The sequence below is a fragment of the Ipomoea nil genome, unplaced genomic scaffold (assembly GCF_001879475.1).
Source record: "Ipomoea nil cultivar Tokyo-kokei standard unplaced genomic scaffold, Asagao_1.1 scaffold0987, whole genome shotgun sequence".
Classification (NCBI taxonomy): Eukaryota; Viridiplantae; Streptophyta; class Magnoliopsida; order Solanales; family Convolvulaceae; genus Ipomoea; species Ipomoea nil.
Window position 1 is genome coordinate 837,050 of NW_017617415.1, and position 13,290 is coordinate 850,339.

At 34.6% G+C, this 13,290-nt stretch overlaps 1 protein-coding gene across 1 annotated transcript; it reads right to left on the bottom strand.

Annotated features, from left to right (window-relative positions):
• Nucleotides 1-1,328: 1,328 nt before the first annotated feature.
• On the bottom strand, nt 1,329-12,739 carry LOC109180066 (telomerase reverse transcriptase). The gene is made up of 14 exons (XM_019329566.1): nt 12,316-12,739; nt 9,437-9,514; nt 9,145-9,216; nt 8,905-9,037; nt 8,171-8,237; nt 7,806-8,079; nt 7,119-7,245; nt 6,687-6,828; nt 5,832-5,970; nt 5,076-5,361; nt 4,153-4,979; nt 2,777-3,348; nt 2,299-2,571; nt 1,329-1,779 (listed from the first exon to the last, which is right to left on the bottom strand). The coding sequence occupies exons 1-14, from the start codon at nt 12,613-12,615 to the stop codon at nt 1,515-1,517; spliced, it is 3,555 nt and encodes a 1,184-aa protein (XP_019185111.1). The 5' UTR covers nt 12,616-12,739; the 3' UTR covers nt 1,329-1,514.
• Between the last annotated feature and the right edge of the window lie 551 nt (nt 12,740-13,290).

Consider the following 13,290-nt stretch of genomic DNA (forward strand, 5'->3'; position numbering starts at 1 on the left):
TTTTCATATATTTTAATAAATTAAAAAATTAAAATAAATAAATAAGATAAAGGTATCATATATAATTACATGATTTTAAAATATTAATTAAAATATTGAACTTGAGAAACAAAATTATTTTATATGCTAACCTAACATAATAAAAATAAAAAATATATAATTACAAAAATAATTATGTGTGTGTGTGTTTGTGTATGTGTGTGTGTGTGTGTGTGTGTGATAAACTAACATAACCAAGGTTATCTTACATAACCTTAGAAATTGAAGGGAATCACATTCCCTTCAAAATCCTATGTGGAGGAAATGTGACATTCCTGTGGAATGTTAGATTCCCTGAGATAATGTGAACCAAACATAGAAATGTGAGCTTTGGAATGTCACATTTCCTTGGTTATGTTATATAACCTGAACCAAACGCCCCCTTAGGGAATCTAACATTCCCCAGGAATGTCACATTCCCTCCACATAGGATTTTGAAGGGAATGTGATTCCCTTCAAAATCTTAGGTAATGTAAGATAACCTTGGTTATGTTAGTTTATTTTATATATATATATATATATATATATATATATATATATATATATATATATATATATATATATATATATATATATAATTATTTTTGTAATTATATATTTTTATTTTTATTATGTTATGTTAACATATAAAATAATTTTGTTTCTCAAGTTCAAGATTTTAGTTAATCTTTTAAAATCATGTAATTATATATGATATCGTTATCTTATTTATTTATTTTAATTTTTAAATTTATTAAAATATATGAAAATATGTTAAGGATATTATAGTGTGTATAAAAGATAACCTTAAACCAAACATGATTATATTACATACCCCAATTTTAACCAAACACAGGAATCTAACATTCCTAGTAATCTAACATTCCTAGCAATTTAACATTCCCTAAGGTAATCTGACATTCCGTGAACCAAACGACCCCTTAAAGGTTTAATTAGTAATTTTTTAGTTCAATAATCTAATTACATTACATTTTGGTATATAATTAGAGGACTTATTTGACAATTTTTTCTTTGTATTTTGTGTATTTCTATTTCTAATAGTGTAATAATTATTAATAAAATAAAAATAAATTATAGATTATTTGAAAAGTAGACCCTGCAAAAATTCTCAAATGAGAGTAACATTGGAAGGAAGTAAATTAATATTGTGGTTGTTGGTTTGAACTCTCAACTTCAGTAACTTAAACTCTTTTTACTTAAACAAACATCTTTTAGCAGTTAACACCTGTATAAGATGTGGGATTTTGGAAATACTAATCCACTGCATTTGAAAATTTAAGAACCATTGAATATCACAGAACAAGGTGAGAGCAGAGAGTAAAATTTAATGTCTCAAACAATAAAACATCCCAAAAGAACTGGGCAATGAACATGTTCAACTGGGAATGAATACTGGCAATAGATAAAACTAGTCTTTGAAGAGTTATGATTTGACACTACAAAAGCAGTGAAGGAGAGGGCAGAGGAACTTTAAATCAGTACCTAATCTTCCAAAGCACAGATGAGTGCACATCATCAGTGGCATACTTGAGAGCAGAAGACACACATTCTGAGTTTCTAACTGCAATCAACTTAGATCTTAGTAAAGGCAGTAATGCCCGATATCGCGATTGTTTCTTGTTCAATACTCTGATATAAGCAGTTAATCCAAGCCACTCAATTTCCCACTTCTCCACCTCCAGTACAGGCTGAATACCAGAATTAAGCTCCATCCTTTTCTTTATCAGCTTCTTCATGTACCTAAAACGCGAAAAAGCAAACAACTTTCAGCACAAACAAAGAAGCCAAGATAACCAGCTTGGTTGGTGTGAGTGGCCGTGCACTCTCGTCCCTTAAAAGAAGTCGAGAGTTCGAACCCCTCTCGTATGGAAAAACCAATATGGCCAACACTTTGTCCCTTAATTGGGCCGGCCCAGTGCGAACGATGATTAGTCTAAATATGATATGGGCTTAAAGGTGCCTCCTACAGTTAGGGCCTGCTCGGGACACCTCGTGGTCTGACAAAAAAAGAAAAGAAAAGAAATGATTTGTCAATGACATTATAAATAAGATGAACAATCTGCCTAGCACTGATCCCCAGTTCAGTTCACACTTTATCACAGAGGGGGAAAGGGGTGCCTCAGAGGGTAGACATGAATTCATTAATGTGAGCACCTCTAAAAGATTCCATGTTATTGTGAGAAAATACTACCAGAAGTTTGTGTTTTTTGGGGATGGCTAGCCAAGAGTCAAATGTAACGAGATATAAGAAATTTTTACCTCAAAGAAGTCTCCAGGACATCAATATACGAGTTGGTGCTTAGTCTTACAATGCTAGCCAGACCAGAGATGTAGCAATGGAACTTCATGGCACAAAGCAAGAAAGACTGGTAAATGTTGAGTCTCACCACAGCTGCTGAGTTTATGTTTGAATCATAGAATATGCGATGACACTTGGGGCGCAGATAGCAACACAACTTAGATTTCAACTCTCGAACTGGTTTACCTTCCCAGCTGATAGTTAGGGTGGAACTCAAATGGATATTCAAATACCTGTTAAGCAGACAAAATCCATTTCCCAATAAATCTTGCTGTAAGAACAGTCTGCATAAGCTATATGCTTTTGTCACCAACATAGAACAAAAAACACCAATGTCCAAACTAATACTACTTCATAGTATACTTAAATACATACCAGAACACAGTAAATATAAACTATATTAAACAGCCAAAGTATTGATTAGAACAAGAAAGTAACCTCGTATAATCTGCTTGAATTTCCAAAGTGCGACAGTTAACAAATAATCCACTCCATCTAAGAAATGCGATTCCATCATCTCCAACATACAGTTTACTGGATTGCAAACCTGATAGATGATTGATGTCAAAGTTTAGTCCAAATTTTTCTTCATTCATGTAGCAGTTGAATTCACGAAATCCTCTTTTCAGTCGGCTGAGGAAACTAGAAGCTTGGAACTTTGAGGTTGATATGAAAAGGAAGTCATCTATGAACCTAAGCAGAAGATTTTTAGGGGTATCTCCTACAAATTTATCTTCATTACCACATTCTGCAGCTGCAGCATCATGAAAAGTTCCTTTTCCAGATTGATACCCACTGGTAGGCTTACAAGCTTTCTTAAGAAAAGGAAAAATCAAGTTCTTTTCAAGGTATCCATAGTATAGTGAACATAGCAGAGAAGACAAAACACTTCCTTGGGGTATGCCAAGGCCTTGCAGGTAGAATTTGTTATCCATGTGTAGCACATTATGTTTTATGTGCTCCTTTAAGTAAAAAGTAAGCTCATCTTTCATCACTTTTCTGCCTTTTTCCTGTAGCATGTAACATTGTATAATATCAATATGCTGCAACTTTAGAAAATTAAATTTCAATTTTTATCCATCAATCAATTTTTCAACTATATCTACTTGAGCAACCACAATATGTTCCATAATAACAAAAAAAACTGAATTTGAATAATCGATGTATGTGTACTTTAACTTGAAATGGTCATTAACCATTCACCAGGTTACTATATATTAAGTCTGAAATGAAAATAGTTATGGCATACTACAAAATGGCAATCATCAAGAAATGATACTAAGTAAATTATTTGACATTGTACAGCTTATCAGACACTATGTTACAGAATTATGGCTCTTGATCATTCTTAGAGCAAGGAAAATCCTTGCAGATAATTGAAAAAAAAAAAAATTCATAAAGTTATAGTGTTTGTTAAATGTTTGCTCACACTATGGAATAAAAATGGCTTCCTGTTGAACTGAAAATTATTCTCTGCAACCAAATGTCATATTAAACAATATGAAACTTTTACTCAATAACAAAAAGCATATACGTGCCTTTTAACCATCTATATTGTTTCATATTAAAATTTCTATTTCAAATTTTTGTGTACAATGTTGACATTGTCTTTTATCCAGAACTTTATGGTTTGATACTTGGATCATATCAAAATCCGATAATAAATAACTCCAATATGCACTTAAAATAAAGAAATTAGAGAACTTTGTTTTCAACAAGAATATAATGCATAGAGGATTAAATGAAAGTAAAGAATCTTCTTAATTGTTTCCAAACTTTTACTCTTCCCAAATGACAGTCCAAAGTTATGATACCTGTTTCACAAGAATGCCTTGCCATGGACGCGCAGCAAGGGAAGATGTGATACTTTCATGTGCAAGAGCAAGGTGCTGATTGACCCACAAAGATTTCTTTGTGCACACAACTTCAATGGTTTTTGCTAAAATATATTCATTATCTGATATAAAATCCTCCATCACAGTGAGCAATTTATCCTGATTTATTGAGTCAAAAGCTTTAGCTACATCTGATACAACGATGAATACATCAGGTGCTGTGGCAGAACCATTCTTCAGAATCAACAAGAAAGGAACAAGTTTATTGTAGACATCATTATAATTAAATACTGATGAACCCAGTTTCGCAGGTTCTATTATTTGTATTCCTTTTAACACTGCATGCAAACCACGAAGAGCACAATTTACCGACCTAAAATAGTCATATTTGACATTCCTCAGGAGAGAAACCTTCCTCTGCTCACAAGACTGAGAAGACAACTTCACAGGCATTCTTGATGATGCTTTAAGATTTTCCAATATCCTTAACCCATCTTTTTTTGGAAGAAATCTAACCTTCGAGAAACCAAACGATCTGTTCTTCAAGATTTTCTGGGCAGAGGCAACGTTTAATTCTAGGAACTGCTGATCTTTTAAGCAAGTCATAGCTTCAACCTTCACCTGCTTCCAAATAGACTTCCGATAATAAAAGATCTCTTGATTCTCATGCTCAGTTTCAGTTACATAAAAGTGGGCTTGCACTAGTGGCACTACAAGACATGAAAAGAACCAAAACATCCAACACTCTAGAACTTTATGTTTCACAATATCTAAGGCACCAAGTTTACCACATTCTTTATACATATCTGTGAAGCAACCATTTGTAGATCTTAATCCATGAGAATTTGAGTAATATTTATTTGATAAAAGGGGGAACCTAGATATTTTTACTTTATGCATACACTGATTAAGAGAGAACTTCTCAAATCTGCGCATCTGAATGAACTTGGAAATATTCTTCCTCAGTATTCGCCAATTGGAAGGAGTTCCTAATAAATCTGGAGGCACAATACTCCGGCAAACTGCCCAAACAAAAGATACAACCTGTTTCTTCAGAGAATAACATTTACTTGGTCTTAATTGAGAATGCTGGGCTTCAGGGCTTTCAGAACCTTTCGAACTAAAGCAATGTTCTGGAAATTCATCACCAAGCACATACGCACTACAACCTTTTGCACATAAATTCACCTGAGTCCAGTAATCAGCACTTGTTACACAAATATGAAAAAGACAATAAAAAGCATTTGATAAAGAAACAGAGGGAAATGGTGTACAAATGTATAATCTATTGTTCATAAGCTGATACATATTGACAGGGATACAAGGGAAGTCCTTTTCTTCTGATGTAACAATGTTTTACTAAAAAGTGATAGGGCAAGAATGCTGCAACAAATCAAGAACACCCTCAGATGAAGCCACAGTGGAAAATGAGAGAAAAAAAGGAGGGAGGGGGATATAAATTCAATTACTAGGATCATTCACCAAATGCTAAGATAAATATCTGAAGTAAAAAAGAATTTATATCAAAGTTTACTAGCTTTTTATCACAAGTTTCCAATAATATGGGCTAACCTCAACTTCAAATGCCATATACTAGAACACTCATCACTCACTTTGAATCATGTTAAACACAGAGACTTAAAAACGATGTGAATGACCTGATAATCAGAGCAGGAAACTCTTTTGCCATCTTCATCAAATGATGGAACAGGACAGTGCTTCTCCAATAACCTTAAGTGTTGACAGTGCTGAGCCTTACGTATGAGAGCTTTCAACAGCCGAGTAAGTGAGTGATATCTATGGGCCAAAAAGGCAATTATTTTAAAAGAAAACTTGGAACCACAAGTTGAGGAGAGACAGAAATGCTTATATTTAATATAATAGAATGCCTTATTCTTTACCTAGATAACGTTACCTAGGATGTGTGATATGCCGTACGAAAGAATCAAGTCAGATGAACCATGATCTGATTTTAGACTAAGGGTAAGTACTAAAGCAAGGCATCTTCAATTTGTCTGTTTACTTAGATTTTGTTTTACAACTAAGCTCTCGAGCAAAATACCAACAATAGAAGCTAAAATCAATTATGTCTGGACCATGTAGCATGATGCATGACATGTAAGACCAATTCCCTTTCCTCTCCATCAACTTTTATTTCTATATTCAATTTTTTTCCAATAAATTTTACTTACAGTCTGTAATAACCATAAAGCCTAGTCCATTTTATACCCGTCTGAGACCATGTACATCAACTTGCATATAGGTGAACTTAAGTTGGTTTTGTTTTGCTAATTCTAAGCATCTAAGTTCACAACAGGATATTAAAATCACAGGCACAGTAAAAAAAAATTCTCTCAAAAATATGAAGAAGAATTTCATAACATGCATTAAAAAGATGTTGGACTATCTAGCACATTACACTACAGTTCTGCGAGAAACAGAAACATTAAAAATGAATTAAATGATTAAATCAACTAACAAGTGACAAAGAATAGAAAGCAGTCATTGCTCACAAGCATGTTGATCTGATGAAACAGCACTTGCTGCTATGTAGGCAAGGCGAAATTTGACCATTGATCTTACTATAAGATCTGAAAATTTCCTTGAAGAGATCATTTGCACCAGAAGAGTTGGGCTTCAAGGAATTCAGTATGTCTGACCACTTTTTAGATAGAAAACAAATTCTACAAGAGAAAAATGGGCTTTTACCATTTCATGCCTAAACTCATGGGTGTGTGGATGAGTGCAGGATTGGTCTGCGAGAACATATTAGTGAATAACTAGCAAAATATAAGACTCAGCTGCTATCTGTTCCATAAGATAATTTGCCTAGTTAAGAATCCATTGATATTTTTGACTAACAATGGGAACAGAAGAGCAAGCAATAAATTTTGAAAGAGACATGCTACGCAGATTATTATGAGATGCGCAAAACAGAAGGATACGTTTTCTGGGAAAGAGAGATGAACAGCTCTCCAATTTGTAGAACATGGTTCTCGTATTGATTATTACTTCCTCTGTGACATTCAATGGAGTAGAAAATACTAGGCAACAAGAGCACCACCCCGTTGTCTGTTGATATGAAGAGTCTAAATCTTTCACTTTATATTCAAAACTGATTTAGTATTAAAAAGATAATAAATTGACAAGATAAGAACCTTTAAAAGACCACGCCAATAACCCTTCTCATTTCATACTTACAGGAAAGCTATTTTTACCCCTACCAAAAATGTAATAAAAAAAACCAGTAGTACTTGTATTTTTTTTCTTGTTGCAATCAAACTGTTATTTCTCTAGTAATGTTAATGACCACAAGCATCCAGTTGGCAACCCAAGGAATGATTGCATACACACAACTATGAGCTCTAGACACTATTTAGTTCAGAGATCAGAGGGGATACTCAAAAGCTTGTAAGTGCATTGCCTAAAATAGAAGTTAATACTTCAGCCTACCTCAAGAAATTTTAATTAAGAAGTCTCTATTCTCATGAAGAAAAAAATGAGATTAGCAAATGGATTCAGCAACACATGGCATTAAAAAGTAATTGCATGCATCATATTTTTAATGATAATTCAGGAACAATTTATCTTCCAGTGTTCTGAAAATGTTATGCATTTAAGGCAAAACTTACACTGACATTTTTTTCATGTTGAAGAGTAACAGGTAAGTCTCCTTTCTCCATTGAACTTCTGCAAGTGGTCAAGGAATTGGATTCTTGAAATGGCAACTGCTGACGTTTTCTCTGGCGTTGCCAACTATGGAGTCTTCTCCGTTTCCTGTTCAATGAAACAGCTTGGTTTAAGGAACCTTGGCTAACAGAAAGTGAATGTGCTCCTTCGTTACTGCAATTATCTCCACTGGATGTCAAAGTCCCTTTAGATGACTCCCCTTCAATACACCTTTGCCTGCACCGTAAGTGGATGAGATTAGACTATTCCTAACATCACAAATAATAAAGGATCGGCTAGCACAAGATGACATCAAGACCAAACAAACCTAGGGCATAGCTGCTTCACTGACATTGACTGCATGTCATGGAATCTTTTTCTCTTTCCACTGCCCACTAGAAGTAAATTGTAATTTTCGGAAAACTAGTGAGAGATGTCACACAATTCTACATTAGTTATAAACCTCTTACAACCCACCTCTATCTAGGACTGGCTAAGTTCGGAACAGCTTATCACACTCTGCATTACCAGGAATTTGGTACCCAGAAAACAAACTAAAAAATGAAATGGATTCCACAAATATGATGTTGACTGAAGGAAAGAATTAGATATAGAAGAATTTTTTTTTAAAAAAATGCATTTATCAAGCAAATTGAAACAGTATGAGTACTTCCATAAGCATGGTCTAATCAACAGAAGGATATATTTAACTATTGTTATTATCTGAACACATAACAAGTAGCCTCCATCTAACAGTTGTTTTGGGCTCACTATTGTTTTGTTGAAGAATATTGAAGTATACATTCCACCACAACTAAAAGCTTAAAGTAAGATTTTATATTTATTCTCAATATGTCCCCACATGTAGCTAGATTTATTTTATTGGTCAAACATGTGGAAATAAATTGATGGTCGGTAGCACATGGGATTTGAACCCAATACCTTTTGTGTACTCTCAATACTATACTAAAGTATATGTTCCACCTCAACTAAAAAATTTAAGTTGTTAGTAAGGATTTGCATTATTTTATATTTATCCTCAACAAAGAAAGGTATACTCACAGGTGGTATGAATGGAGGATGAAAAGCACAAATCAGTGATAGGAAAACCTGCAACTTGATGGAGTTTCTTTTGAGAAAGGGGCAAAAATATCGAAGCATTCCTTAGCAAGTAAACCATAAGGGCATCCCCAATCTGTTTATGATATATTCACAATGCAGGTAAACTGAAAATGTATACATACTCATGTATCAAGTATAGTTATAGGTGGGTCAAAAGGGAACATAAAAACTTTTTCTGACCCTTCTTAATAAAAGGCACCATGCTGAGGATGTCAAAAGCTCTTCCACATACATAACACTTGAGCAGCTCATCTGTCAAATAATTGCACAAGGTATCTAAAATATTATATGGGGGCAAAGAGAGAACATTGGGAAGAATAGAATAATTGTTTCAATCACAATTGCACAATGGTCAACTACTTATGAACTAGAAAATCCATATCAGTATATGTTATATGTTTATCATGATTGGCTTAAATTGAAAACCAAAACAAAAACTTAAACAAATGATGAAGGAACGAGTTGTAGTCACCTTATCATTGCCACAGCACAATATATTAGATGAAGTGGGTTTCTCAGACATCATTGATTCAATAGTTCTTCTAACAATCTGGAAGTGCATGAAGGTTAAAAACTTGATTAAATCTAACAATTCAAACAAACAAGTCTAAAAATAGTGCTGAAGTAATAGAATCAAACTCAACAGAGTACAATGTGCAGAACGCCTGCTATCCATTATCCACTAGGGTCAAGAAAAAGGTTATCAAGACTCCAGTATAACTATCACTTTTAGGAACAAGTCTCACTAAGAAGTAAAAAGTGAACCCCTAAACCAAATAAAACCAAAAAATTAAGCCATATACTCTAAAATTCAAACCCTAAGTGCACTGCACTTTTGCAAAGTACAATTTTAATACTATAGAGTACACTATTTAATATTTTACCATGCACTTTTTAACAAGATAATGTGCATTTTTGGAAAATCCTGAGAAGTGCACAATATAGTGTTAAAAGTTGCACACTGAAATTGGCGATAATTGCAAAAATGCAACCACATTTTTTTTTAATTTGATCTGATTTTGTTCGATTTTTAGATGTAAGAATATATATATAGAGTAAGGTTTAGGTGCGACAATGTCCTTAGGTGCGGCGGTGCGACGTCACCAATAATTCAACAAATATACACCATCAACGTTAGGAAAATGCACCAGAAAAACACACATAATTAAGTACGCATCACAAAAAAACACACCATTAAGTGTGAGTAAAAACATCATACAGTGTTCAAAAATACACCATTGGGATGGTGAGTTATATGGTGTATTTTTTTGGGTCTGTTGTGTATTTTTTTGATGTTTTTTTGCATTTCATTGTGGTGTGTTTCCCTAACACTGTTGGTGCATGTTGTTAACACTGTTGGTGTAGTTTGAAATTCCGCCGCACCTAAGGACATCGCCGCATTTGAATTTTTTCCTATATAGATATATATATATATATATATAGGGAAGGGTTCAGGTGCGGGGAAGGAATCCTGTGCGGTTGAGCGAAGGACGCACCTTAAACATTAAAATGGCACACCTTAAGTACACAAACCACACACCTTAAGCAAACAAACAAAACACCTTACGAACACAAACCACACACCTTAAGAAGGAAAACAATACATCTTAAGAAGGAAACTCACGCACATTAAGTTTCAACAACTACTCACATTAAGCACAAAACACACGCACCTTAAGCACAAAACTCAAACATCTTACGTTTCAACAACTACTCACATTAAGTAAACAACCCACGCACCTTAAAAATAAAACTCACGCACCTTAAGCACAAAACTCACGCACCTTAAATTTGACCTAGATGCAAAAATTACCAATTTGTCACCGCGTTTTTTTTTTTAAATTTTGGTAATCCTGGACGTTGATTTAAGCAAAATCAATGGCTCTCCTCTCACCACACAACTGCACATGGACGTACCAACCACATTTGAACTCAATTCTCTCTCTCTCTCTCTCTCTCTATATATATATATATATATATATATACCCCTCATCCCGTGAGAACCTGTAAACTTATACATAAATACAAACAAACTTATATGAGTCAACGGTTCCCTATGGTGACAGAGAGCAATGCGAGAGAGGGAAGAGATTCCCTTTTTTATTTTATTCAAATACCAACTTACTTAGACAATGCAATACTTCTCCATATATATATATATATATATATATATATATATATATAGGAGTTACAGCTTAAGATATAAGGAAACAATATTCTAAAATATGTTAAACGAAATATAAAAGCAGCGGTTAATAAAAGGAAACAACATAACTAATGTGGTAAAAGAAACAATATAACTAAATTGGTTCTGAAGCAGCGTGAACATGTTGGGTAGCATCAATGGCTAGAACTCTGCGTCGTTTCCTAGTGTACCTTCGTCCAAAGAATGCATCACAAGCATCCACAGAAATGCACACAATCTATCCCTGGAATACTTTGTGCGCATTTATGTAGACACTTATGCGCATTTATGTTACTTTGTAGTTCTTACGAAAGATGGGGTTCTCATTTGATTCTCTCTCTCTCTATTTTATATATATATATATATATATATATATATATATATATATATATATATATATATATATGCGGATGACTCCTCCCGTGCGAATATGCAAACATATTGCAACCGTTGGATGAGATCAAATCAACAACAGGAAATCAATAAAAAGGGAAGAAAAAAAACAATGTGACACTATGGTAATTTCAATGATATGTTAGTGCATTTAGATATGCTTGGTAGGTGCAGTGAGTACAATGCACCGTCAAGCATTCATGTGTGCACCATAAACCAACACTTTAGTGCACCACCGACCAGCCCTTAGTGCACAAAGACCACTACTAAGTGCACCACAAACCAACACTTAAGTACACCATGAATCATCACTTAGTACACCATAAAAATATAATTGGTGCAGAAAATTACTATAATGTCAATGCATTTTTTCTTTTTTTATTGATATATAGCCATTTATATGAACTCATTCAACAGTCAAAATCTATTCGCATGTCCGCACAGGAAGAGGCTGATGCACCTGATCCAAATTATATATATAGAATATATATTTTAATAGAAATAAATAATACATTATTTATATATAAAAAATTACCAAAATTTGGGATAGCTTAGTTGATAATTAGTATATTTTTGTTATGAAAAGGTCCAAGGATCATAATAACAACAAAAGATGTGCACTGAAATGTGATTATGTGACTCACTAAAATAAGGACTTTCCAGGCAAAATCAAGCAAGAGAAGCAGACTTTCTATAACATCTTCAACAACAAACACATTTATGAATTTACCCACCCAAATTATGTGCATTACAAAAACAAACAAACCAGGTACCTGAATCTGGGACCACCGGTGGTGAGGATCGAAGACGGATAACGAAGGCGCATTTTCATCGATGACGACAAAGCAATGATTGAGGAGCTTCCGGTAATCGGAGGTATCGGTAGGTCTAAGAAGAAACTCCATTGCGTTAGCGCCACTGCAACCAAGGCAGCGCCGGCCGTTGCAGAGACAATGCGCCGCCGTAGAAGGCGGAGGAGGAATGAGGGAAATGATCGTGTCGGAAAGTGTACGTGCGCGGTTCCGGAATACCCTCCAAAGAACTTCCGGAACTCTTCTTTTCTTATTCGCCATGCTGTTGGGTATTGGCGATTGGCGGGCAAACTGAGCTATCACTATCAGCTATGCGGGCAAGGAGAAGAGGGCAAAATTTTGGAAACTGTCGAGTCGCTTCAGTTTTCCCTCCCATTCCGATTTCCAAAACAGTCATTATACCATTATTTATGAGTTTTCCTAGACTATAGTGCTTTTTCACATTTGGTCTCCGTCTTTTAATTTGGACGAATTAAACCCTTGACTATCATAATTTTTTCATCATTGGTCCTTCCGTCAACTCACTGTTATTTTGCCGTTAAATTAAGGGGTAAAATGGTCCTCTTCCATATACTAAGTGTCTTCTTCCTCACTGTTGGTCTAAATCTATTGCACTGCACTCGCCTTTACCAAAAGCTCCTTCCAAAGGCAAAATGGCACCAGAAATGTACATCTTCTTCGTCTCTATGACCTCAACAAGCTGCAGTGTTCCATCTTCGTCATAGAAGGAGAACTCTGTCAGTCTTCTATTTACTGGAATTTATTTCAGCCTCTTCTTGTCAACGCCACTGCATCTTGTTCAGTCTGGACTAACCGAGGCCTTCCAGTCCCGACTATCTCGGTCTCATATAAGTCCAGCTCAGAGGTATATTCTGTATTCACAGCTCTCCAACCTTGTATTCCTCCTCCACCTCAACAACGCATAAGATTTTCGTG

Coding starts and splice junctions, on each gene's coding strand:
- LOC109180066 (XM_019329566.1), bottom strand. CDS start 12,615: ATGGCGAATAAGAAAAGAAGAGTTCCGGAAGTTCTTTGGAGGGTATTC. Junction 7,246..7,805: donor AACATGAAAAAAATGTCAGT/GTAAGTTTTGCC, acceptor TCATATCAACAG/ACAACGGGGTGGTGCTCTTG. Junction 4,980..5,075: donor GAAGTTCTCTCTTAATCAGT/GTATGCATAAAG, acceptor GTTGCTTCACAG/ATATGTATAAAGAATGTGGT.